This window comes from Felis catus, chromosome C2 (genome assembly GCF_018350175.1).
Source record: "Felis catus isolate Fca126 chromosome C2, F.catus_Fca126_mat1.0, whole genome shotgun sequence".
NCBI lineage: Eukaryota > Metazoa > Chordata > Mammalia > Carnivora > Felidae > Felis > Felis catus.
In genome coordinates this window covers 4,498,036-4,525,303 of record NC_058376.1, presented here as the reverse complement: position 1 = coordinate 4,525,303, position 27,268 = coordinate 4,498,036, and the positions used below count along the sequence as shown (strand labels likewise).

General features: G+C 51.6%; 2 protein-coding genes across 4 annotated transcripts in view; one reads left to right on the top strand and one right to left on the bottom strand.

Moving 5' to 3' along the window:
- Positions 1–3,670: 3,670 nt before the first annotated feature.
- On the bottom strand, positions 3,671–14,123 carry LOC109491635. The gene is made up of 5 exons (XM_045036450.1): positions 14,065–14,123; positions 13,011–13,069; positions 11,768–12,078; positions 10,745–10,823; positions 3,671–4,816 (listed from the first exon to the last, which is right to left on the bottom strand). The coding sequence occupies exons 1-5, from the start codon at positions 14,121–14,123 to the stop codon at positions 4,587–4,589; spliced, it is 738 nt and encodes a 245-aa protein (XP_044892385.1). The 3' UTR covers positions 3,671–4,586.
- The window catches only part of MX1 (MX dynamin like GTPase 1), a 36,976-nt gene continuing 17,372 nt past the window's right edge, over positions 7,665–27,268 (top strand). Inside the window, exons 1-5 of one of the 3 annotated variants that reach the window (XM_045036588.1) lie at positions 7,665–8,146; positions 19,384–19,463; positions 20,596–20,710; positions 24,947–25,139; positions 26,205–26,342. In XM_045036588.1, the coding sequence (XP_044892523.1) occupies positions 20,612–20,710; positions 24,947–25,139; positions 26,205–26,342 (430 nt within the window). In that variant the 5' untranslated portion in view covers positions 7,665–8,146; positions 19,384–19,463; positions 20,596–20,611. Of the gene's footprint in view, positions 8,147–16,035; positions 16,117–19,383; positions 19,464–20,595; positions 20,711–24,946; positions 25,140–26,204; positions 26,343–27,268 lie in introns of those variants that run through there. The other 2 variants (XM_023238713.2, XM_023238714.2) reach the window with 2 other exon arrangements.

Here is a 27,268-nt window from a genome sequence, read left to right as displayed (position 1 = left end):
ACTGCCTAATGTCAAAACGAAGAGCCGATCAATCTGGGAAGCAAGAAGGGAAGGAAGAAAACTATAAACCCTTTAGGAGGGCAAAAGGAATGAACACTGACTCAGCAAATGCATCCTTTTGCAACAGGTTCACACTTTGTCGACCTTGACAGTGAAACAGCCAGTTATTTTCCCAGCCTGTCAGACAAAAGCAACGAATTCTTCTGAGCCAGGAAACATGTACTCCCAAGAACATTGAGTTGGAAGAAAGAAGCCAGTGGCCCTCCAACTGCAATGTGTACAAGAATCACCTGGGGGCGACTGGGCGGCTCAGTCGGTTAAGCACCAGCTTGGGCTCAGATCATGATCTGAGTTCGAGCCCCGCGTCGGGCTCTGTGCTGACGGCTCGGAGCCTGGAGCCTGTTTTGGATTCTGTGTCTCCCTCTCTCTCTGCTCCTCCCCTGCTCATGCTCTGTCTCTGTCACTCAAAAATTAGTAAGCACTGAAAAAATTAAAAAAAAAAAAGAATCACCTGGAAAGTTTATTTAAATTCAGATTCCTGGGTCCCAATCCAAGTTTCTGGGTCAATAAATCGGCGGGATGAGGGGGCAATGAGTTTGCCCTTCTAACTTCCCAGGTGATCCAGGGAACATACCTTGAGGAGCCCCAACTCTAGTGGGATTCCCCTCAGTTCACAGAAGAGGGCTTCGAAAGACGTATCCCTGTCTAAAAGACACAACCTTGTCGAACTGACAAAAACCTTGGTGTTTTGCAAAAAGACGTTGCATTTTGATAGCCGTTTTTGATAGTACATTTCTCAATATTTAAATCGTCTACATTCAAACCTTCATTTTACGTTTGTGATATTTTAAGTTAGTTTTTAAAAATTCATAACGATTATGATAATGATGATTTGAAGGATCAGGAAACAATCTCATACATTTCCAACTATAGATTCAAACTGCCCCTCCCCCCCCCCCAAGGCACCTGTGAGACCTTTTGACTTCCTGGCGTCATCCAACGTCATCCACATTTTACGAGGCCTCGGTACGTAATCCACAAACTGCCTCTAGACCCCAACACACTCCTCCCGCCTGGCTCGGGGACCTCATTCGCCGAGGCAGAGGCTGGACCCGCTGGGCACTCAGGCGTCCGTGTCCACCTGCACGGGCTGCGGAGGCGGTGAGCTGGGTGTGCCCTGGGACCCTCCACCACTGACTCGCTCCGTGGCGGTATCTGGCAATTAGCCTCTCTGAGCCTTAGATTCCTCTCTTGTAAAACAGAGAAGCAACCAAGCCACGTGCTTTGTCCTGCAGTTGGGGGGGGGGGGGGGGCGTTTAACTGAGGTGTGGAGGGTGCTTGGCCCAAAGACAACCCTCTGTCGTGCCTCTCTGTGTCCTTCCTTCTCCTCCCCTTCATTACCATCGCCATCGTTGATTGGTTAGGACTGTACCCCGCCTGCCACCAATATCCAGGTCACGTCCCCTACCAAAGCGCCATTTATCAGTTTATAACACTCAAATTATCACCGACAGAGCATTTTCGTAAAGAGAGCTTACGTTATTTTCAAGTGTACTTGTTCTCTAAATACAAAGCGCAAAGGCAAACCCAAGCCCGGCCGTTTCTTGGCACTTCCCCACTCCAGTGACATAACAAAACTGCACACCGGGTCATTCGAGCTGTATTGCATGCAAAGCCATCCTTGGGCTCTTCAACAGGTGTCCATCTTAAACATTTTTTTACAAATGTTTGTTTATTTTGAGACAGAGAGAGAGAGAAGGTGGAGACGAGGGGGAGAGAGAGAGAGAGAGAGAGGGAGAAAGAGAATCCCAAGCAGGCTCCACACTGTCAGTGCAGAGGCCAACACGGGGCTCGATCTCACGAATCCGCGAGATCATAACCTGAGCCCATGTCAAGCATTGGACACTTAACCAGCTGAGCCACCCAGGCGCCACAACAGGGGCCCGTCTTAGCGAACTTCGCACAAAAGTAGAAATTCCGGACCCCCTCGAATGCTGTCACAGGGGATTCGGCCCACGTATCGAAGAAATCTGTCGGCCAGTTCCATCAAGCTGCGGAGTGTCATCGTTCGCTATTGTTTTGTTCAGAAATCGCTCCCGTCATTAGAAAAGCAAATAAGGGAGAGCCACCGGAGGGCGACAGAGAGGCCACACCTGTGTGGAGGCGGCATCCCCAGCAATGAAGCGGATAAAGTGTTCTTTCTGATCCATGAGGATTCCCGGGGACCCCAGGTGACAGGCACAGAAACTGGCTTCTCTGTCACCCGCTCCCTTTAGACGGCCGCATCCTTCCTGGTGGCCCAGCACATCCTGAGATGGCCCTCCTCGCGTCCCTGCCTGTGGCGTGCTGGCCGCCCCGTTACGCAGGAGCTGCCCTCCATTTGTCTTGCCTGAGAGATGGGATGGTTGGGTGGCCGATGGGATCCTCTCGAGGCCCCCAGCCCAAAACCACACGCTGCTGCCCCAGGCAGGTCCCAGCTCTTTAATGCGGTTACTCTCAGATCGATGACTCTCTCTCATTTTCGGAAAAGTAAGGTGTTTAATCAGGACCTCGGAAAGTTAGGAGAAGAAGTCATAAGGCAGAACGAGACCTGCTTAGACAACAAAATCAGGGAGGAGTTTAAAAACTGGGTTCTCACACTTGCAGCCAGTACCCCAAACAGCAAGTCCTAGGACGAGGCTCCGCCTAAACACGGTGTCATGTTTCCCAAGACCAGAAGCTACTTCTGGCACGTAAGAAGCGTGCAGACAGGTGAACATGCCCACGCAAGAGACCACGGGGCCCCTTAGGCTTTCCTCCAACTGCTTCCCAGCCACCAACGTGGAGCCCCGCCCGCACCAGGAGACAATTCCACCGCCTCCAACTTTCTCTGGCTTCTTCGTTTTGAGGCTGGACAGTTCGACTTACTTCTCTCCCCTTCTTGTCTTCACCCCTAGTGCACGACCGACCGAAGAGGTCAGTGGTTTCGTGTGTGCTGCCGAAGCGAGCACACGGGTCAGTGGTTTGCTAAGAGTGTCCTTGCTTTGCCTGGGGAAGTTCCAACTTTCATTCTGCTATAGCCCTGATGCCAGGAGGGTGTGTGTGTGTGTGTGTGTGTGTGTGTGTGTGTGCGCGCGCATGCGTGCATTGTATCTTTGTTTTAGCACGTAATAAAACCAGCACTCTTCGTGTCTGGATGTGTTCTCGGGAGATCTGCAAGTGCTGTAATAATAGGTTTCTGTTTCCATTGAACGAATCCAGTGCTCTCTACGAGTTACAAACACTCAGCTTCTCTCTCAGGGTGAATACCCTCAACTGAAATGTATTTTCATAGAATAACAATTTGGTTTCCTAAACGTCAGTTTTCCTCGGGGCGTCTGGGTGGCTCAGTCAGTTGGGCATCCAACTCTTGATCTCAGCTCAGGTCTTGATCTCAGGGTCGTGAGTTCAAGCCCCACATCGGGCTCCACGCTGGGCACGCAATCTACTTGAAAATTAAAAAAAAAAAAGTCAGTTTTCTTTAAATTAGCATTATCAGATCATAAATTTTTTCTCATTATGAAAAAAAACCTCCGTTCGGAGCACCTGGGTGGCTCAGTCCGTTAAGTGTCCGACTTCAGCTCAGGTCATGATCTCGTGGTTTGTGGGTTCGAGCCCCGTGTGTTGACAGCTCAGAGCCTGGAGCCTGCTTTGGATTCTGTGTTTCCCTCTCTCTCTGTCCCTCCCCTGCTCATGCTCTCTCTCTCTCTCTCTCTCAAAAATAAATAAACATTAAAAATTTTTTTAAAGAAAGAAAAGAAAAAAATCTCCATTTAGAAACATTGCCTTAGGGTACAGTGGGTAAGCCAGACTTAAATTTCAAAAAGTTCCTATCTTTAAAATGTCTGGGGAATTTATAGAATTCACCACGGTGGTTTGTTTGGTATTGCAGTTAGAAATATCATCCACAGGGGCGCCTGGGTGGCTCAGTCGGTTGAGCGTCCGACTTCGGCTCAGATCTCGCGGTTCGTGAGTTCAAGCCCCGCGTCAGGCTCTGTGCTGACAGCTCGGGGCCTGGAGCCTGCTTCAGAGGCTGTGTATGTCTCTCTCTCTGCCCCTTACCTGCTCACACTCTGTATCTCTCTCTCTCAAAAATAAATAAATATTAAAACAATTTTTTTTGAGTTGAGGCCAAGGTTATAGCCGTGGGCTTGCTGGGCCGGCCGCTCCAGGAGCATCTGCCGTTTTGCACCTGCTCAGGACTTAGTTCGTGCTCCCCGGGAGAGATGGAAGGAAGCACCCGGCCGAGTTGTCATTTCTGCATTATCTTCTGCAGCCCAGGATGATGTAGGCTTAGTGCTGATCCTCTGAATACATGACTGTGCCTGCTGTCTGACCCGTTCTTTGAATCTTTACTACAAAGACAGAATTGTCCACTAGTCCTATTCCAAAATCTTTCTAAGTTGGACTTAAACATACTGCCACAGCTGTGTGGGTTCCCCCTTCAACAACTCTGATCCCCCTCTCAGTAATGGGGTGCCAGGGATGTCCAGCTTCCTTCTGCGCTCTAGATAAAAACCCTCTTCTGCCCAGGCCTGGGTCGGTGGGTCTGAATCTCATTCCACAACTCAGGTGAGCAGGAAAAAGGATTTCTGCCATTTTCCCACAACAACTGACTGTCTTTTACCTCTTTGGCCAGTTGGTAAAAATGATACCTGACTTATGACCGCTCCACCGTTCCTAGGGGCTGTGTCTGAGCCCCCGGGTGCCTCACCAGGGGTTGGGGGACAGGCCTGGTCCTGGATCATCATTTCTCCAGGCTGGAGAGGAGGCCCCACGGCCGTGGAGAGGGCAGGACCTGCAAGGGACAGAGGACAGGACGGATGAGGACAGCAGCACGGGCTGCCGAGGGCCTTCTTAAAGTCACCGTGTAAAATCCCAGGCCTTCTCTGACTTAAATTGTGTTTAATTCCATCTCAACACAATAGTGCCTCCTACAATGTTTAAACAAGGGCGAGAAAAGAAGGAACATGGTTTTTTTTTTCTTATCCAACCAGGACAAAGTTGAACACATGAAAACGAAACAAGCAGAGGCAGCAGAAAATCGGGTCCGACTTCAGTTTGGAATATGGAACAGCTGGCTTTGTCAAGACCAGATTTACCGCGTGGTTCTGAACAGAGTCCGGGAAGAGGTTTTTAACCCAGTGGGCAATCCCGTGTGGGACCGTGAGTAGAAACGGTCTTTCTCAAATGATCGGTCTTTGACTTCGCCCATCACTGAGATGGAGTTGTGCTCGAGTGCGTATTTCTTGGTGAGCGTGTAGGTCAGTGCCACGGGTGTTTGCCCGGCAGATGCCGGGCACTCTGATTGACAGTTGTGTCACTGAGAGAAGGTGGGAGGGGCCGCTACTGTGTATTAAATCCCTTCTGCAGTGATAAATACATATTATCTCAGTTATAGTTTAACAGTAACCCTGTCAAGGGACTTTTAATTAATTCGGGAATCAGGTTTTTATTTTCTTTATTAAAATTTTTTTAAGTTTATTTATATTTGACAGAGAGAGCGAGAATGAGAGAGAGCAGGGGAGGAGCAGAGAGAGAGGGAAAGGGAGAGAGATTCGCAAGCAGGCTCTGAGCGGTCAGCACAGAGCCCCACACAGGGGCTTGAACTCACGAACTGTGAGATCATGGCCTGAGCTGAAGTCTGAAGATTAACTGACTGAGCCCCCCCCCCAGGTGCCCCGGAATCAGGTTTTTGATGCGGCAAAGCATGTACTCAAAACCAGTTCCAACCGCAGAGTTCTTTATATTTCATGCTATGCATCTATTACCAAGCCACTATTATTGGAATTCAGCAAAATACAACCAGCACTAACTTTACTCGTTGTAATTTGGTTTTCCTTGAGGTTCAGAAGGCACTCAGGTCTGGAGCAGCCTCGAACTCACCGAGTCCACAAGACAGGAAGGAAAAACCCTTTCCCTAGATCCCGTAGCCCAGTCACCTCCAAGGTTTCCAACCCTCCGCCCACGCGGGGTGCATAGAACGGGAGGTGGCTTTTAACCCGCAAAGCAGCCCAACTCTGGAAGCCTTTTCTTCATCAGAATAGAAAGTAGTTATCCAGATGTGGGGCCCAGCTGCCAGGCAAACTGGGCATCCCTGTGAAGAGAGGGAACGAGGTGAGCCTTGAAGCACATCCTGATCAGCTCCCAGGAGGGGCCAGGGGATCAAGGGGCCCAGAGGTCTCTCTGGGAGGTGGAGCAGGCGTGGGGGTGGAGGAGGGGGAGGAGCTCCTGTGAAGGCTGGGATGTCCAGAACGTGCTATGGGTCTGCCAGCTTACAGGGTGGGTTCATAGTGCCAGAGAGAATGCCTAATCCTAGAGTTCGGGGCAGCACAGAGAGCGCCTTGCCGTGGTTGGATGCTGACCACTGGAGTGGGGTGGACGGGACCACCGGGACCTCTCAAGGCAACTATCCACTCATCCGAGAATCCCAAGGCTTCCCTGCAAGCACAGGCCGAGACCCCTCCGGCTGACCCTTCTTCCTCCCTCTTCCAGGAAACCAGCAAACGTCTGGCCAAGCGGATCCCATTCGCAATTCAATATTTTATGCTGCAGCGAACGGGCACTCGCTTACAGAAAGCCACGATGCAGATACTACAGGAGACAGACCACTCTTCCCGGCTGCTTCAGGAACCCAGCGACGCCTCCACCGAGAGGAGATTCCTTAAGGAGGAAACTGACCGGCTCACGCTCTCTGGAAATCATCCAGTTAAAGGGGGCAGATGCACAAAAGGGCAGCAATGCTTTGGGGTGTTTCCCGCCGTGCATTCACCGTGAGACGGCCCACGAAGCGGCTCCGCATCTGGGACCGCACTCTGTCGCCTTCCGTGTCCACCTTCGCTGGATTGCACGCAGCACCAGAGTTTGGGTCTGACAGGCACACACGCCCGGGGCAGTCCCCTCTGCCGGGAGAGATGGCTCTCCGGGCCTTGGGCCCCACAGCCCCCCAGTTACGGGGTTCTCAAATACTGCTTTCTTTCTTTGTTAATTCATCTTCCCACCATCAGATTATAAGACCCCAGAGCGGGGAGGTCCGTATCGTATTCTTCTTTGGTATTTCCGGGATCTTACATGGCACCTGTTACCTAGTAGCTGCTTAATGAATGACATCTTATGGAACAAATGCATGATGAGGGTGACCGGCTGCTCTGGCTTAGCTCCAGACTTTGGTCGTTGGAGACGGTGTCCCTGAGCCGGTCACTCTCAGAGGAATCTGGCTGTGCCACCTGCTCCCCACTGTTGACCACGGTCGTGTTTACCACCCCCAGGAGAAACGAGCCGGCGTGATGCTGATTGTCATCTGTCCTGTTTCTCTGGCTGTGATGAGCTCCCGCTGCTATGTGAAGCCCTGAAGAGAAGTTTTATAAGGAAAAAAATATTTTTTTTCATGTTTACTTATTTTTGAGAGAGACAGAGGGTGAGCAGGGGAGGGGCAGAGAGAGAGGGAGACACGGACTCCGAAGCAGGCTCCAGGCTCTGAGCTGTCAGCACAGAGCCCGATGCGGGGCTCGAACCCACGAACCGCGAGATCGTGACCTGAGCCCAAGTCGGATGTTCAACCATCTGAGCCCCCCAGGCGTGCAGAAAAATACACGTTTTAAAAAAATGTCGAGCTTCCTACCAGTGGTCATCTCTAGATTGGAGGATTACAGCTAATTTTATTTTCTTCGTCACGCTAAGCAATAGTCAATTTCAGGGGGATTTTAGGAACATTAAGTGAAACCATTTCTATGAGCTACCTGTCCCCCAAATCCAGCGACTCTTCCCGCTCATCAAACACCTCTCTTCTGCACTCTCTAGGTCCGTAGAGGCTCTGGGGGTTAGCCCTTGAACGTGGCTTCTGAAGAGGTGGCCCACCACACCTGGCTTCCCAGCAGGTCAGAGCGTGGGGCTGAGTGCGGGGCCCACGTTCCCATCGGAATAAGCTCACGGCTACCACAAGCACCTCAAGACCTCCGCAGCTTACCACGACCCGGCCGTGCCCCTTGCTCACATCACGGATGTCCTAGGCCGACTGGCAGGGTTCTGAGCCACACTGTCCCTGGGCCACCGGCATCCTTCTACGTCATGGCCCCACCATCGCCGGCTCCTTCGAGTCTCCACCAGACCCTCTGCATCTGACCAGCAGGTGAGGAACGGGGGAGTGTAGAGGATTTCTGGAAGTTTCCAGGAGCCAGGCTCAGGAGCTGTGTGCCTCGCTTCCTCCCACATTCCAGAGGCAGGCCTAGGGCCTCGCCGGACTGCAAGGCAGGCTGGGAAATGTGGTCCAGCTGAGCCGACAGAAGCCAGGGGAGACCGGCTTTGCCTGTTGCCACACCCGCCCCTACATCCGTGGGGAACCTTCATTGCACAAAACATGGGAGTAAAGGAACAGGCGTGTTCTCTGCTCTTCCTTCTTATCCCGGGGTCACTCACTCACTCACACACACAGGCACACATATGCACACACGTACATTTTCTCCTGCAATGCGCCTGTGGGCTGGCGTTTTGTTCCTAACAAGGGCAGAAATAGAGGAAGACCACCCAAGGGGGAAGGAGCAAAGGTATTTAGCGAGAGCTGACGACGACGAGGAGGAGGAGGTCAGCCACCGTCGCTCGGGGGTTTGGGCAAAGCCTCACAGGCAGGGAGAAGGCTCCGTGTGAGCCCTGGGTGGGGGCTGAGGGCAGCGAGCTAGAAGCAGACGTCCCCTGTGGCCGGTTAGGCGTATATATTTGGCTTTCTCTGGTGAGTCCTAAATCAGAAATAGGGACACAATTTGAGAGAAGCTGTCAGTTATTCAGCAAACCCTGGTCACCTGGGGGCGAGTCGCTGTAGAGGTTATTGCTTCACTTTCGAGATCGTGGGTAGGAAACAGTCTGTCTTCCGCAAGTTTGACTTCCAGCAGGCTGGCCCCCGGGGCCGGTTATGGCAGAGAACAGATTGTTGCAAGAGCTCTGTTTTTACGGATGGTCTGGCCGCCGTGTGAGTATAGTCCGTCTCTCAGACTTTTCCCTTCTCTGGCTCTGGCCCTGGTGCTGCAGGACAGCCCCGGCAGGTGACACGTGCTGTAACCCCAGTCTGGGCTGACGGTGCACGGATCCACAACCCCGTCTTTACACCCCCCCTGATGCTCCTCACAGGGGCGGCAGTGAGGGGGGTGGTGTTCCCTTCCATCAGCGCCTCAGTGATGAGGCCGAAGGGTATTCATGAAAAGGTATCAACCCGGTGGGATAAACAAATCCGGATTCCCCCATCTTGTTTCTACCCCTGGTTGGGGGGAGGGCCTCCAATGCCCCTTTGGTCATGCTCAGTGACATGGTGTGTGGGTTATCTATTGTTACCTAACAAATTATCCCAAGTTTTACCCCCGAAATTTCCTCTCTCGGTTTCTTCGGGTCAGGAATTCACATGGGCCCTGGCAGGTGCCTCTGGCTGTGCGTGTGTGTGTGTGTGCGTGTGTGTGGGTGGGGGGAGGTCTCACAGAGTTGGTCCAGCTTCTGTGGTGGGGTGCATAACGGCCCCCCAAATAGCCAGGCTCTGATCCCTGGTGCCGGCGAAAGCGACGTGGACCCGTACGAAATCTCTGCCCGTGAGAGGCTCCATGATGAGGCTCCATTTCACTTTCTAACCAATGAGCTCTCAAACCAGGCCAGCATCTGTAATTGTTTCACAAGCAGCCGTTTGTCACATCCTGTAGAACGACTGGCCTTCGACCCCAAAACTGCTGATAGAACTTTAGGAAGAGCAAAGAGTTAACTAATGCAGACCAGGAACAGTTTGTGTCGACAGCACCCCACTTTCTAGACTATGAAACACCGAGCCTGGTTGCAGGCAGAGAAGAATCGATTAGACGGCGATTGAAAACTGCTCAGCTGGTTAGCGCGGAATTAACAGGTTTTCTCTCTTCCCTGGTTTATCTAAATAGGTGATTCTTCTTCTTTCTCACAAAACCCCCCTTGCTTTCCCTACCCAAGCGGGACACTTTTTCTGGTCACTCTGGGATCGGTGCTCTTGCAGGTGTCATTCTGAGACCCCAGATAAGCCTCTTGTTTTCTCTTAGTGTCACCCTCCTTCCTCTGGTGTCAGGTTATTTAAATGGAGAAAGGGGTCTTTGCAGGTCTGGGGACACTACAGACTGAGACTGGAAGGTGACCCTGGGTTGTCCCCGTGGGCCCCAGACGCCATCACAGGTGTCCTCGAGAGAGGGAGGCAAAGCAAAGAAGGGGCAGATCGGAAGGGACCACCCTGCCAGCTCTGGAGGTGGAGGAAGGGGCCACGAGCTAAAGAGAACAGGAACGCAGCTCTCGAAGCTGGACAAGGCGAGCAGAAGGATTCTGTCCAGAGTCTCTTGAGGGAGCATGACCCCGTCAACACCATGACCTCAGCCCCGTGAAACTGGCCTCGGACTTGTGGCCTCAGAACTGTAAGAGAGTTTCTGTTGTTGTAAGGCACTGTGTTTGTGGCAATTTGTTATAGCAGCTGCAGGAAACTGATACGGGCTCCAAGCTCACTCTCCTGTCTGTGGACAGGCCTCAGGCGCTGGGTGGCCTTTGGCCAAAGACATCCGTTCTTTGCCACGTCGCCTGCTGGGACTTTACCACAACAGGGCAACCCACATGGAAGGTCTATAGGATTATCAGGATCAGGACGGCATTTTGTAAATAGAAGTGAGTGGCTTTTTTTTTTAAGGTTGCCCAAGTGAGTGTGAAGACAGGTAGTGTGGCAACGACTCTTCAACGCACGCGCCTGTTTCCGTCATGACACCTGGGGCGCCTGGCACGCGGCGGATGCTGTCTCGAGGCAATGAGTGATGGCTGGCGGGTGACTGCAGTGACAACAGGAAGAACAGGATGGCTCATGAGAGCGTGGAAAGGGATTTCCCTTTCTCACCAGCTGTGTGATTTGGGCCAAGAGCCCACCTCTCTGAGCCCCCATTTCCTAGCTGACTGATTCTTTTCTATAGACCATGTGTGTAAAGAAATTGGCAGGCTACCTTACGGGGGCGGGAGGTCAATATCCGGGGAATGCTCCACAGCCACAAGGTGGCATTTTTAACAGAGGTATTGTGTTGGGGGTCTCTCCACTTCCTACACCATATACGGGCCGCCGAAGCAAGCACCCCACTTTCTAGACTATGAAACACTGAGCCCGGTTGCAGGCAGAGGAGGAAGGAGGCGGCCTGGGGTGGAATTTGAGAATTAGGGGGAATTCTCCAGTGGTTGTGCCAATTCCCATAAGCTCCCTGGGAAAGGTCCTGGGAGGGCAGGCCGCAGCGCTGTTTCCTCCTTTATCTGAAAGATAAGCTTTCACAGAGCGCTGATCACCAGGCGAATGCCAGAGAAGACAGCTGGCCGTATCCCAGGAAAAGGCTAGGCCACCAGCCTTCCCGTGGCTGCAGGCTGGGTGGGCCGCACGGCACCAAGCCGGGGCCCAGGGCCACCAACCAGGTCAGCTTCGCCAGACTTTTCAGTTTCTATCTCCTCTGGCTCGCAGAGGGCCGCGGAGAAGGCAAAATCGGACCCTGGCCTTAAGGACCAAATAAACAGCAACCCTGCAGGCTCCGGGTTCTCACGCTTTAACTGCAAACGAATCATCTGGAGAACCCTCTTGAAACTCAGATGGATTCAGTGATCTTCAGGTGGCCCTCGACCCTGCAGGTCTGACAAGCTTCCAGGTGAAGCCAGTGTTGCTGGGCCCTCCTTTGAGAAGCACCGATCCACGGCAAGGGTCTACGGAGGAGAAAACAAAAACGGGGACAGGGACACGTACCCTGGACTCCGCGCTCCGGGACGCCGCTCGGGAGCGCACTGCTCTGCCCCCGGGCAAGGACGGCGTCAGAGGTGGGCGCAGCGACCTCTGCGGTTCGGGGCGCCGCCCCAACCCCAACCTCCTCTCCGTCACCGTCCCCTCCCCAACTCCCTCCCCCGGCACCGCCAGAACCGTGTCCAGGCTGCGCTGGGCCTTCGAGAGGCACCCCGAGGCACCCCAGCCGGAGAGCCTCCACCTGTCCCACCCCGTCCGCCCGTCCGCCCGTCCGCCCGTCCGCCCCGCCTCCGGCTCGGTTCCCTCCGCCTCCCTCACTGCCCTCACCGCCTAGGTTTCCGCTCCCTCCTGGTCTCTGCTTTCCTCCCCTGGCACCGCCCCTCCGCCTCCGGCACCGCCCCTCCGCCTCAGACTCCGCCCCTTCGCCTCCGGCTCCGCGACTCCGGCTCCGCCCCCAGGCACCGCCCCTCCGCCTCCGGCACCGCCCACCCCCGCCTCTCTCTCTGTCTCTCCCTTTCTAGTTCCTGGAATCTTAGAGTCTCCCTCTTCACTTCCTTTTCTGGGAACCAAGAAGGAGAAAAGAAACTGAAACTGAACCTGAGTTGACTGGGAAACGGAAGATCAGGGAGGAGATGCTCAGGGTAATTCGCCAGAGGTCGTCTGAGGACCGGGTCTGCAAGATCGGAGCCGGTTCTCAGACTCACCATTCATTCGTTTATTAGTTCATTCTAGAAACATCCGTTGAAATGCTATGTGCCACCAACTCTGCTAGGTCCCAAGGACAACAGCAACGCTTCGGGCCCGGAGCTGCCCCGTGGACAACCTGGGGGCAGAAATGGGCGTTCACAGAGGTCAAGGCAGTGTGCTGACACTACGCTAGGTGGGTGGGTGCGGGTGGGAGGGAACAGGGGGGCGCCCGGGAAGCAAGTCCACCGGGTCTGGGGAAGGATGGCCGGAGGCTGTGACCTGGAAAGCGGCCCAGTGTGCAGGGAGGGGCAGGAGGAGGAGCACCCCTGAGCCGCAGGAGTTGTGTGTAGTGAGCAAGGTGTTACAAGAAGCAGTGGGGGTGGGGCTGAGCCAGGTGAGGCCAGGCCTGGCACACCAAGCTGAGCAGTTGGGACTACCCCACCCACCCCCACCCCTGCAGCGGGCGACCCCGCAGCATTTAAGCAGGGTGCTGTCCACTCCCCGCAGGGAGTCGAGGACATGCACTGGATTGGAGGTAGGGGGTGATGGCGTGGAAGCTTGCCCGTCACGGCTTTCCATGAGCACCAGCTCTCCTCCGCAGGCCCGGGGCCAGGCTGGCAGCTGGAGAGAGGGCTGGACAAGGACCAGAGGGATCTGGAGCTCCCTGGGCACCCTGGGCTGCGCTGGCAGCAGGGGGTGGGGTCAGTGTGACTGTTTGCCTACTACTATGCTTCCGTGTGGATGCTGTGTTTTTTGCCAGATTATTTTGGGGCACAGGAGACAATAGTAAGAGGGCAGGGCCAGCTGTGCCATGGTGGGAGCCCCAGGAGCTGAGGGCGACCCAGGCTTGAAAGGAGCTCCCAGGGGCAGCTGCACAGACAGAGAACATCACAGTTGGGACTTGGCAGGGCAGGAGAATGTCTCCGGGAGCCTAGGGGGAAGGACAGGCCACCAGAATTGCCGGCCGCGTTTAGGGATGTCTGAGTAGGGTGCTGATCCTGAAGGCTAATTCTCAAAGGCTCAGGGTTTGACACTTACTTCAGAGAATGTAATCAGTGTTTCTTTGGTAGAGAAGGAATCGTCAGCAATTCAGGGGGAAGGCTGTGAGCTTCTGGAGGACAGGAGCTGGATCTTGTTGATTTTAGGATGGTGGGGGAAGATTCTAGAGCACAGGGAGTGAAACCTTAGACTGTGATCTTAGCTCTCCCACTTCCTGGCTGCTTCCTAGTTAGGGGACCCAACGGTGGCCTAATTCCTTGGTCTCTGTCTTCTCATGTGTCATATGGGAGTGATAACCGTACTCCTCTCATAGGATGGTTGTGAAGGTGACTTATTCTCACAGGCTGACACGTAGCACATACTTCCACGGTGCACATGAGTTATTATTTTATTATTTCCGAATTTCACCCCTAACAAGCCCCTGGGCTCTTCAGGGAAGTTCATATAAGGAGCCAATTAGAAACAGCGAGGTACCAACATCTCAGACCAGGAGTCACTGGAGTCATGAGAGGGAGGCTCCTGGAGCGTCCGGGCGCCAATGTAAGTAGCCGCTTGCGCCACTGAGAGCGAGCGCGTGAGCGGCTCCTTAAATTTGGCACACCAGACACGCCACTCACCTTCGCCTAGCCCTGGCCCTGGCGTTGGCTGGTTCCACTTGGTTTTCGCTTTCGCCCATGGCGCTTTCTGATTTTATTCCTCAACAAGGGGGGCTGGGGAGAGCCTCCTGTGGTTTGAAAAAGTCTCATCCCTCCTCGCAGTGAAGTCTTGTGTCTCTGCCTGGCTGCTCTCGCTTTTCCGTGTACGGATGGCACATTCCCTCCTCCATCCTGCTCACAGCCCATCAGGAAAGGGTGTCACTCTTCCTCCTAGTGAGAAAGGCACTGAGGCCCAGAGGTGATGAGTGGCTGGACAAACGTTCCTCGCTAATTATGGGGACAGTATGCGTCTCCCAGCCGGCCACCCTGGATGGGGCTGCCGGGACCCAGCAATGGACCCTGCAGAACAAGGGGACTTCAGCCAGAGAGTTGTATTGTGGGGCCTCCTCCCCTTCTCGGGGTGAGCCACACTGAATTTGTTTCCATCTAGGCTTGCCCGACCCCAGGACTTGGAGCCGGGGTGGGTTCTGGGTCTTTGGATGGAGTGGGGGCGACCCTTCCTAATCACGGTTTTGGGGAGCTTGTTGTCTGGGACTCTGAGCTGAGCTAAGGAGAATGGAGATAGGTGGCCAGCCCCTTCCAAAAGGATATGTCACTCTCCATCTACAGAGGGCCACTCTGGAGCCTGCTTGACCTCAGCCTCCACTTTCCACCCATTTCTATCCTGGAGAAATCAGGTGAGCCCAACTCCAGAGAGGGCTCCAGGAGGACAAGGAGGAAGTTGGTGTGGATCCGGCGAAAATGAATAAAGGGAAACTCACGAAAGTGGACTTGGCTGCTGGCTGGGGAGGTTAGGAGGGGGGGCCACCACTCCGGGTCAATGACAGGAAGAGTCATCAATCACAGACCCAGCAGAAGACTCCCCAGAGGACAGAGCCATCAGTTGGGGGAGGGCGCCTAGCGGGGAGACACGTGTGCCCCGCCTCTCCTACTGGAAAGCCCCGCCCCTGCAGCTCAGCCAAGGAGAAACTGCCATCACCCCAATGCCTGCTCTTCTCCAACAGTCTTGCGCTCGAAACCGCTCCTCCCCGGGCGCCTGGATGTCTCAGTGGGTTGAGCATCAGCACTCGATCTCAGCTCAGGTCCTGATCTCACGGTTCATGATTCAAGCCCCACGTTGGGCTCGGCGCTGACAGCAGCAGTCTGCTTCAGATTCTCTCTCTCCCTCTCTCTGTCTCAAAATAAACTTAAAGTAAAGAAATAAACATTAAAAAAAAAAAACCCAAAACGTCCCAACTTCCTCCAACTTCTCCGTAAAATGACTTGCGTGTGGTTTTGCCGCAGCTTGCTTGTCCCAATGTGCAATTCTCTACTGTTCCCAAATAAATGCATCTTGTGGTGGTAAAATAACCTTTATTTTTAAGGTTAATAGCTGTCTGCATGGGGAAGGGGAAGTTGGCCATTGGCAGAGCGCTTGGGAATTCCTGCTGGGTCCGGAATGATCCCTGTGAACCGCTAGCAGGAATTTCAGACGGCCAATTATCCGTGCCAATTATCAGAGGGTTGGAAAGGAAGACCAGGTTTAAGGGAATGGGCGTGTCTAGGTTCAAGGCTGCATTCTGCTCCGGATGGCTCAAGGCCAGTAGGGCAGCGGTTCTCAGACTGCTCTCGGAGTGGTGGGGGGCTTCCTGGGCCCTGCACTTGAGTTCCTGGGTCGGCAGGTCTGGGCCCCAGAATCTGCATTTCCTCGCAGCTCGCAGAGACACGAGCGCGCGGGCCTGGGATGGGGCTGGGCGCGCGCAGCCCCGGGAAAAGTTGCGGCAGCCGACAGGCACCGGGCGGCGGTGGGGGGCGTGGGGAGAGGCGGTGGGGGGTGATGGGTTCGGTTTCCTTCCTGCACCAGGCGGGTCTAGCTCCCTCGCATCCCCTGAGTTTCGTTTCTCCTCGGAGGCGGGGGCGACGAGGGCGAGGGGGCGGAGCGGGCGCTGCATAAAAGCCGGGCGGCGGCGGCCGCGGCGGCGGCGGCGGCGGCGGCGGCGGCGGCGAGGGGCCCTGGCAGCTGCGCGGGGACAGGTGAGGGTCGCGTTCCTGGGTAGCAGCACCTTCTTGCAAGCTGGGGGGCTGGGGTGGGAGGGCTGGGTGCGGAGACAAGCTCTCTGGAGGCATGGGGGAGCAGAAGCTGGTCATAGTGAGGACGGTGATGATGGTGATGGTGACGGTGACAGTGACGATGATGATGGAAATACTGGCTGGGCTCAGAGGCCGCTTGATTCTGCTTCTGACCAACAGGCTGCTAAGACTCCTGGATGACTTATCAGAAACAGCCCCCCCCCTCCCCCCCGCACCTCGAGGACTTTTGTGCTTGAGGAGGTGGGCCGGTGGAGGGGAGGGGGGCCAAGGGGGTCTCCCAGGGGGCCAGTCTCCCAAGGGGGTCTCCCAGGGGTGTGCACTGAGAAAGTTTCACGTTCAGTGCTGGGCGCCCTCCAAGCCCACCCCGAAGATGCCCCATGGCTTGTATCAGTTTATATTTCCTGCTATCGACCTTAAAAATAAAACCGTGTGTTCTTTGATCAGCAAACGTGGGCTTCTTCAGGAATAGCAGCGATCTGGAATCCGGGACTCGCAAGCCATGGCAAAACCATAGGCAAGTCCAACAAACAAAGGACAGGGACGGTGCTTTCTGGAAGGGGCTTGGGGAGGGTTGTTTTGAACCTAGTCCACCGGAGAAATGCAAGAGGTCATGGCGATGGCAGGTTCTTGGCGGCTGAGTGGCAGGGGTGGCGGTTTCCCGTAGGAGATGACGTACCCACCTGTCCCTGGGGGGGGGGGGGGGCTATAATTGATGATTGTCTCCGGTCGGGGTCTGTTACTGACAATTCTTCCTATGATTGAGGAGAAATGGTACAGCCTCCGCCTTCTGGCCTCCCCACTACTTTAGTAATTTTATTGGTTTTCACATTGCTGGGGAGTGAAAACCAGACAAGTCCACAGTGGGAGTGCGCAGACCAGGGGGGTCTGCACTATCCTGCAGAATTCAGGGAGGTTAGGGTGGAGGGTCCCCGCTAGGGGGCGTCCTGAGTAGCCGAGCAGCCGGGTAGGAAGGAGGGAGGGGCCCGGCATCTGGGGAAGTGCCCCGCCCAACGTACCCCCCCCCCCACCCCGACCCAGGGAATCGGGGGCTGCCCAGGGACCCGCTTCTCCGCTGCTAGCGCAGCGGGGTGGGACTGAGCAGGGGACAGGCTAGTTTTGAGGGAGTTAAGACCGTCCTGGGGGCTGACGGAGGGAGCCAGGCTCGGAGACACCTGCACTCCACCCCGCGTGACCGCCCGAGCTGTGCATGTGGGGGCTCTTGGAATCGTTTGGTCAAATTTAAATCAGGTGGTTGTCGGAAGCAGGATCAAGTGATGCTAACCCCTAGCGGTCAGTCCCAAACGGCTCCTAGAATGTCTAGCCGTGTCATTTTTCCACTTTGGAACAGAGCTGCTGGCCGGGAACCCCTGTCATGTGCACAGGATGCCCCCTGCCCCTCCATTTCCTTCTTGGCTTCCCTCTCCCCACCTCCCGGTACTGAGCTCCCTCCGGGTGGTTTGGTAGAGAGCATTAGGTCTAAAGAGCAGAATGTTCTCCCCTTCCACCATAAAAATTTAAATGTCAGTGGGTTTTTGCAAGGCGGAAGACTCCCAAGAGAAAAAGTGAGTGTAAGTCCTACGGGGATTATTCTAAAAACTGGACTCAATTGTGTTGGGCAGGTGGCAGACTTCCTAGATCAGGGGTTCAGCAGGACGCAACAGGTGGGTGGTTCTTAATAGGGGTTGGGAGACCTCTGTGAGGTCTGGGCTGGAGGGAGCTTTCCCACAAGGATAGCGACCCACAGGACTGCCCTTGGATGGGGCCCCCACCCTCTGCTGCAGAGACTCTCCAGGGATGCCGCTGGTGGCTAGGGTCCGGGTCTGGAAGCCACCCTCTGAAATCCAAAGTGCAGGGGCAGCCAGACAGCCTCGTCCGAGAACGGGGGAGAGGGGGCGGGGGGGGGACCTGAGTGTCCACAGACCCGCCCTGGGCAGTTTCTCTATCCCCTGCCCCAACCTTGGCAGTGAGGGAAGAGCCCATCCTGACCACTGGCAGGGGTGGGGGGAGGAAGATGAAAGTGGAGAGGGGTTCCGGGTGATGTGCCTACCTCAGAGAGCAGCCCACAGTCTTGTCTTAAACACACAGTGTGGGTTAGACGTTTTAGGAGCAGACGCAGGCTGAGAGCGTGACCCCACCATGGCCACAACTGGCGACTTCATTCAGTTCGGTTTGACGGCCGGGTGCCGAGTGTAACTGATAAGTAAGAAACGGGCTTTAATTCCTGAGATTGTCCTGCCCCTGAACTCCAAACTGATCTTCAAAGATCATCTATGAAAGGTACAAACATTTAAGATGCACAGATAAGATTTTGTGTCCAAGGAATGTCATTATATGAAGCAAACAGAGGAGGGGAATGTATTCACACAATCCTGTGTTGACAGAATTTGAACCCGTGGTCATGGGGCTGTAGGCCCTGGGGACCAATGATGCCACCTGACTGGGTGCACTAAGGCCAACTGAGGCAGCTGTGGTCTTCAATGTGGGGCCCCAGTCTGGGACTCCCTGAGTGCACAAAGCATCTCCAAAGGCATGGTTGGTCGGGGGGAGGTTGGGAAATACATTTCCAGATTGTCATACTCTTTCTAATTGATTGCCTTTCCAAATCACCTTTCTCCCACTTTACGATAAAAGGAATACATTTCTCCCCTTTTTTTCTTTTTAGTTTTTTTTTTAACATTTATTTATTTTTAAGAAACAGAGAGAGACAGAGCACAAGTGGGGGAGGGGGCAGAGAGAGGGGAGACACAGAATGTGAAGCAGACTCCAGGCTCTGAGCTGTCAGCACAGAGCCTGACATGGGGCTCAAACCCACAGACCGAGAGATCGTGACCTGAGCCAAAGTCGGACACTTAACTGACTGAGCCACCCAAGCGCGTCTCCCTTTTTTTTTTTTAACCTGTCCCTTTCAACGGCCCCAATATTAAAGGAAGATCGCGTAGCTCTTGGGGGAGGGTCTTGTAAAAGAAGCACAGAGAACATCAGAAACTATCGTTGATTCAGGCAGTAAATCAACAGTAAGGCTCTGTGCCTTATCGGTCTCTCTTAGAATTAAAATACTCAAGATTTACCAAAAGCGTTCTGAGAACCATGAACTTGCTTCATCGTGAGGCCTCTGTGCATCGTTCTTAACAATGGGACCTTACCTTGATGAGTCGTCACATACATTCACCTGGGTTTTGGCCTAATTTGTAAGTTTTGTGTGATTTCAAGGAGGCGTGGGAGAAGAGCTCCGTGTTTCCATCCAACTAGGCAACGTTGCATCGTCAAGGGAAAAGGAAGGTGTGTTGGAGGTAAGTAGGCGGTTTACATTTCTCATAATTTGTTTCAAGTCATAGAAAAATTCCCGCTCACTTTTACCCAAGATGATTAGATGTGTAAAATTTACTATTTAGAGGCATGGGGTCCCAGAAATTTTTTTATTTTATTTTACTTTATTAAAAAAATGTTTTTATGCTTATTTATTTTTAACAGAGAGAGACAGAGAGACAGAGAGAGCATGAGCGGGGGAGGGGCAGAGAGAGAGGGAGACACAGAATCCGAAACAGGCTCCAGGCTCTGAGCTCTCAGCACAGAGCCCGACGCGGGGCTCGAACTCACAGACCGCGAGATCATGACCTGAGCCGAAGTCAGACGCTCAACCGACTGAGCCACCCAGGCGCCCCCAGAAATTCTGAAAAATGAATTTCAGACATATATGTACGGATCTGGAGGGATACAGACAAGTATGGTGAAGTGGACGATTAGCTTCTTTCAAAATAAAATGATATCATATCCATATGAGAAGGTGGATGTTAGCCGAAGCCATCGTGGTGATCATTTCACAAAATGTGTACCTCAGACCTTCATGCTGTACGCCTCGAACGTACACAGTGACGGATGTCGATCCATCAAACCCACCAAACTGGAAAAAATAGAAAAAAGTGAAGGTCATTAAGATACACTCGTATGGGGGGAAATGGAATAAAAATATGAAGCCAGGAGCAAAACGAACAGAGTAAAAGAACTTAAAGTTTAGGCATTTTTTTTTTCAACTATAAGCTTGGGTATCAAAGTTCCATTATATGGAGAGTCCCACAGCAACATTGGGAATGGTTCTATGATAAGTTTCCTTTTACATGTGAATTTTAAAAATTCACGGAAATTTTGTTCTTTGCCACTGTTCCAATTGATGTTGAAAAAATTTTTGCCGTTGAACCTAAAATTGTAATAGGAAACACCTAGTTTTAAAGACTCTTTTGGGGTCTGGGAGCCCATTCCTGAAGACGGCTAAGCTGCCTCCATCCATCATTTGGCTCCTTGTTTCGTTTCAGTCCCTAAAGAGTTAAGGAGCCCACAGTGTGTCCCAGTGTATCTAGTGGTGGTTCTGTGACTGAATGAACCTGGCTTCTGAATTGTGTTAATCCCGATGTGCTTGATTTTAAGCTGATCAAGGGCGGAGATGGTTAATTCTAAAGGAAAGATCACTGACTCAGATCCTGTATCCGATCATCTGTTACTAAATGGACTTGCGGATAAGGCAGAGAAAAATCAGGAAACGGTAAGTTGCCGCCTGAAAATAGCCATGTTTGAGGGCTGTCCTTGTAGACGGCGATGCTCCTGACCCGGGATGCCTGCTTCTTGATCTCTCCTGCCGCGGTTGCTGATGTGATCCCCTACTCGTCCCTCTGGGGCCCATCTGGCCACCAAGTGTAGTGTAGATGTTTTGCCATAGCTGACACTGGTTGGTTGGGGTGCAGTTTCAGCCTGGGAAGACGGGCGGGATGTTGTCCGCCTCCTGTAGGAATTGGCCTTGCTCTGGGCCCAAGGACCACCGTGCTATCCCACACCCACCACATGGTTCCATCCCCTCACCGGGAAGCCATGCGGCATCGTTTTTTCCCCAGAATCCAGAACGTATTTTTGATGGGAACCAAACTTGGCCTCTGAAATCAGTCTGATCTGAATTTTATCCCAATGCAAACACTTCCAGCTGTGTGATCTTGTTTCTAAGATGGCTCTTCCTCCTTGGTGTACAAGTTGGGTTCTCCATCTCTAACATGGGAATGATAACAGTATTTGCCTTCTGTGACTGTTGAGAGAGAGGTCCCTTTACTGCTGTCGTGTGTCTTAAAGTCATGGATCATCAGCCTCTTTCAAGTTGACCCCATTTTCATAATAAATGCTAAACAATATTAAACAATACTAAAAGCCACATTGAAGCACACAGAAAAATAAGAAGGTCCCCAATATAACTGTGTTTCTTGCCTGACTGTAACCGGCAGTGTATGGGGCAGTAAGAACTCATACTGTCACACCCACCTGCTTGGCTGTAGCTTGGCCTTTTCCAGTCATGCTGAACGGTGCTGTCTTATAATCCAGAAATTCCATTTCTAGGTATAGACCTTGGTTTTCAACGTGTGGTCCGCAGACCAGCATCCTCAGCAAGGCCTGGGAAGTTTGACCTGTAAATGATTAGCCCACACATCCACCTCCCCCCAGACCTGATGAACTAGGAACTCCAGGGGTAGGGCCCACATCTGTGTTCGAATAGTGCTTCCAGGCGATTCTATTTGTGCTAAACCACTATGCAAACTTGCAGGTGCCCTCTGAGAGCCATGTTCATAATGGCGTTGTTTATGATAACAAAACCCAGAATCAACACAAGTGCCTGTGAGCCGTGGACGAATGTGTCAATAGCGGTACGCTCATGCAGCAGAATTCTGCTTAGAAGTGGGCATCAAAGCATCAAGATCTAAAAAACAGTGGCAAAACAAAGAACTGAGCCATAGAAGAAATGTATGGTATGGCGCCACTTATACAAAGTTCCAATTCAGGCAACAAGAAGCAATGTATCGCTTAGGGAAAGATGGGTAGGTGGTAAAACCGCGAAGAAGAACAAGAACATGGTTCTCATGAGCCTCAGGATGGAGAGACCCTCGGTGGGGAGAAGGGGTAACAGCAGGAAGGTGATGGGGAAGGGTGCGTGGAGTGTCTTATGGACTGGGATTATGTGTTTTCTTAATTCAGGTGGTTGGTACTATTATTCATGTTTTATAAACTCTTGGGAATAGGTGATCTAAAAAAATGAAAACGAAGAACCCATGAGGAAGGCTGAGACGGAGGCTGGTGGGTACAAAGGTGTAGCCAGGTTTCTGGTACGACCACCATGGGGCTTTCCCTGTGGAGCTGTGCTCCACACCTTTCTGAAGTTTGTTATAGAAAAAACTGGCAGCAGATGCTTGTTAAAAAAAAATGGCCAAGAGGATTTTATTCCAGCCTAATGCCACAAGGGAGAGAGACTGAGGTCAAGGTGGTACGGGAGGACAGGTGGGGATTTACAGCCAGCAGGAAGGATGAGGGAGAGGAGAAAGAATGACTAAGAACAGGTTATCATCAAGGGGACCGAGAGAAAGAGCTTGATTAGCTTTCAAAGGTGAGGGGATTCTTTGCTAAGAAGGATGCTTTGCTAAGTCTGGGCTCAGCAGCCCAGGAGAAGCCAAGTGGAGAACAGGGCTCAAGGTGGTCAAAGAGGGCTCGCTAGCATTTGGTCAAGGAGGTCCTTGCAGAAATCTGCCAGCATTCCCTGTATACAAACTCTTGTACTCATGTACTTTGTAAGGCAGTGGTTCTCAACCAGAGGCACTTTTGCCCCTTGGAACATGTGGCAATGTCTGGAGACATTTTGATGGTCACAACTCAGAGTGAATAATGAATAGAGGCCAGGGATTCTGCTGAATCTCCTGCAATGCACAGGACAGCCCCCAACAACAAAAGCTGACCTGGCAGAAAATATAAATAGCTTCTCACCACGAGATAAAGGAACTACCTAGTAAAACTTATGTATATTATAAAGCATATTCTCATAGTCTCTTCTTAATCAGGTTGTTTGTTTTCTTATTGTCAAGGAATTTCTTGGCAGTTCTTTATGTATGCTGGGTACAAATCCTTTGTCAAATATATGTTTTGTGAATATTTTCTCCCAGACTGTGGCTTGTTTTCCTTCTCTTAGTCTTTTTTAGAGACCAGATGTTTTCAATGTTGATGAAGTCCAATTTATCAGTTGGTTCTTTTATGAACTGTGCTTTGGGGGCCATATCTAAGAAAACATTGCCTAACTCACAGCCAGAAAGATTTTTCTCCTGTTTTCTTCTAGAAGTTCTGTAGTGTTAGGTTTTGCATTTAGGTCTATGATCTGTTGTGAGTTACTTTTTTAGTGTGGTGTGAAATATAGATACAAGGTTATTTTGGGGGGTATATATATGCCCAGTTGTTCCAGCACCATTTGTTGAAAAGCTTTATCCTTCCACTGCATTGCCCTTGCACTTTTGTCAAAATCAGTTGTCCATACATAATGTCAGTTTATTTTTGGAACATATATTCTGTTCCTTTGATCTCTTTCTCAATTTTATACCAGTATCACATTGCTTTGCTTACTGCAGCTTTTTAATAAATATTGAAATCAGTAATGTTAGCCCTCCAACTTTGTTCTTCTTTTTCAAAGTCAGTTTGTTCTAAAAATGTTTTAGACCATTTATATTTATTGTGGTTGTTAATGAAGTTTGAGAAGATCATTTTGCTATTTATTTTCTATTTTCCCTGTCCTTTATTTCCCCTTTCCTCTTTTTCTACCTTCTTTTGAATTAATCAACTACATTTTTGATGATTCTATTTTATTTCCTTTGTTGATTTTCTAACTGTGCCTATTTTAGGGTTTATATTTTACATATTTAACTTGTCAAGTCTAACTTGAAGTGATAGTAAATAATATTTAAAATTTTTTAAATTTTTTTAAATTTATTTTTGAGACAGAGAGAGACAGAGCATGAGCAGGGGAGGGGCAGAGAGAGAGGGAGACACAGAATCCAAAGTAGGCTCTGGGCTCTAAGCTGTCAGGACAGAGCCCAACGCGGGGCTCGAACTCACAGACTGTGAGATCGTGACCTGAGCCAAAGTCGGACGCTTAACTGACTGAGCCACCCAGGTGCCCCTATAACTTAATATTTAAATAAGAACCTTACAAATGTATGCTTCCATTTGTCTCCTCCTAGCATTCATGTTGATTCTGTCATGAATTTTAATTTGACTTATAAGCCCCACAATATATTGTTATTTTTGTTCAGTCATATATCTTTTAAGGATATGTAAGTTACTTTTAAAAAATGTAGTAGTTACCATTTCTGGTGTAGATTCCTTTGTGTGGATTCAGATTTTCATTCAGAATCATTTCCCTTCTGGCAGAAGGACTTCTTTAACATTCCTTGTAGTGCCAATGCTGGTGATGAATTCATTCACTTTTTTATGCCTGAAAAAAACTTCATTTGCCTTCATTTTTAAAAAAAGGTATTTTGGCGAGGTATAGAATTCTAGGATGATGGATTTTTTTTCCCCTCCAGTATTTTAAGAAGGCTATTCCACTACCTTCTTATCTGTATTGTTTCTGATGAGAAATCTGCTATAAATTTCATCTTTGCTCCTCAATGTGTAACGTGTTCTCCGGCTGCTTGAAACATTTTCTCTCTGTCGCGGGTTTTGAGCTATTTGACTATAATCTGCCTTGATGTAGTTTATGTACCTTATGTTTGGGGTTCATTGAGCTTCTTGGGTCTTTGAGTTAATTGTTTTCAAGTGTGGGGAATTTTTACCTATCATTTCTTTAAATAGTTCTTTGTGTTCCTTTCCCACTCTCTTTTGGGATCTCTTCTCACCTATTGTGATAGGTTGATTGAAGTTGTCTGTCTCTGATGGAACATGACCCGCAGGCCATGACAGAATTCTTTGATTCTGCTTTCTTCAGGGACTCAAGAAGAACCTATGTAGCCAGTACGAGGAGAAAGTGCGCCCCTGCATTGACCTCATCGACTCCCTTCGTGCCCTGGGCGTGGAGCAGGACCTGGCCCTGCCTGCCATCGCTGTCATCGGAGACCAGAGCTCGGGCAAGAGCTCAGTGCTGGAGGCCCTGTCAGGGGTCGCCCTTCCCAGAGGCAGCGGTAAGAACTTGCTCTCTGTTTTAATCAGTTCAGGCAGCCATAACAAAATGCCACAGACTGGGTGGCTGAAACAGAGACTTATTTCTCACAGTTCTGGGGGCTGGAAGTCCAAGACCAAGGTGTTGGCATGGTTGGTTTCTCCCGAGGCCTTTCTCCTTGTGCAGATGACCATCTCCTTGTGTCCTCAGATGGCCTTTTCTCTGTGCACACACACGTCTGGCGTCTCTTCCCTTTTTTGTATGGATGCCAGTCACCTCGGGCCCCACTCTTCTGACCTCATGTACCCTTAATTACCCCTTTAAGGAGTGGCCCCAGTGGTCACACTGGGGGCTGAGGCTCTAACACATGAATTGGGAAGGGGACGTGAGTCAGTTCATGGCACCCTCTTGTTGCACATTTTTGTGTGGGCTGTGTATAACCTGTGCATTATGGCAGGTCTGAGTATATGTACTTGCACCCCCAGCCCAGAACCACGTGCATGTGGGTGTCTTTCCTGAGCCCCTTCTCAAGAGGTGACCTTCCAAATGGGAGGTAAAGATTGGTGCTCTGATTAGTGGTGCTATTTGAGTGCCAAGGTCAAGGGATCGGTGGGGCTCCAGGGGAGAGAGGGCAGACCTGAGATGGGCCTTGAAATACAGGTCAGATGTAGGAGAGGGTGGGGTCTGGAAGTTTACGGCAGGGGGACATGGTCAGGGGGCCTGGTGAGGGCAGTATGTGTTCCTGATGGTATGGGTGTGTCCTGGGGGGTAGCGGAGGACATTTACCAGAGTCTGGGGGTTTCCTACGAGAGTGCGCCACCCGAGCTGATGGCAAAACATGAAGCGAGAAGCCGAAAGTGGTGGCTCTCAAGCATTAGTGAGCAAAAAATTACCTGGAATGCATACTCAAAATGCATATTTCTAAGGCCACCCCAGACCTAATGCATCCGAGTGTCAGACAAGGGGACCAGGCGCTTTTAGCAGCCTGCCCAGATGATTATAGAAAAGTTTGCGCAGCATTGATCTCAGGCCGCCGTCTAGGACTCTTGAGAGCAGAGTGCAGGACTGATGTGGACGTGGCCTCCAGGTATTGTCACAAGGTGTCCTCTGGTGCTGAAGCTGAAGAAGCTCATGAATGAGGATGAATGGAGAGGCAAAGTCAGCTACCAGGACTTTGAGACGGAGATTTCAGACCCTTCGGAGGTGGAGGAGGCAATCAATACAGGTAAGTGCCCCACATTTGTTCGCTATCACCTGTTTGGACATCTGGCCACCTGGGTGAGGAAGGAAGGGGTCCATCTGTCACTGTCCCCCTCTTCCCTTTCTGGGCCTGTCCTGTTCTCCTGGGGGCCTCCCTCCAGCCCTTGTCTGCATCAGGCCCCGGCTCCCTTGTGTTTTCTCTTCTTTTACCCTCAGTAAGACCAGTGCTTTGGACAGAATCTGACCTCAGCAATTACTTGCTTAGTATGTAAATAAGCATTGGAGAGTAATGTGGACTTTAAAATTTAAACAAAGAGTATCTGTCCCTTATTCAAGGGCTTCCCCACTCCACAGATCTGATGGAAGAAGAATTGGGTGTGGGGCCAGGGAACCCCTTTCCCCGTTAGCCTCATAAAAGGCATCCGGGACCATCCCCAAACCCTCTCTGGAAGCATCTCATAGGCCTTTTCCTCTGCATGTGTTTGCATAATCCCAGCTCGGGTTGACCTACGGTGCGTCTCAGTGAATGCCAGCCACAGAGACAGAGATCACCCTGTCCCCATGAAGCATCCGAAAGGAGAGATAACACGCGGAGGACATAAGGACAAGTAGTGGCAGGGTTGGCTGCGGCTGAGAGTGAGCAAGGCGGATAGATAATCTCTGCCACGTGGACCTTCGCTTCTTCCTAGTGTGTCACAGCCTAGTCTCAGTCATTTGGGGGGGCAGAAGTGGCAAAGAATGAGCTTGGCTCTTAAGAAGGTAGCAGCCACTTGGGATGGGCACCGGGTGTTTCATGGAAACCAATCTGACCATAAATTGTATTAAAAAAAAAAAAGATAGAAGCACTAAGTTGCATTTATAGACTGTTTTACAAAAGGTGAAGGATGCTTTTACAGTCAGAACGTCATTGTGTGATCGTTGGGCTTAGATTGGCTCCAGGGCCAGAACACT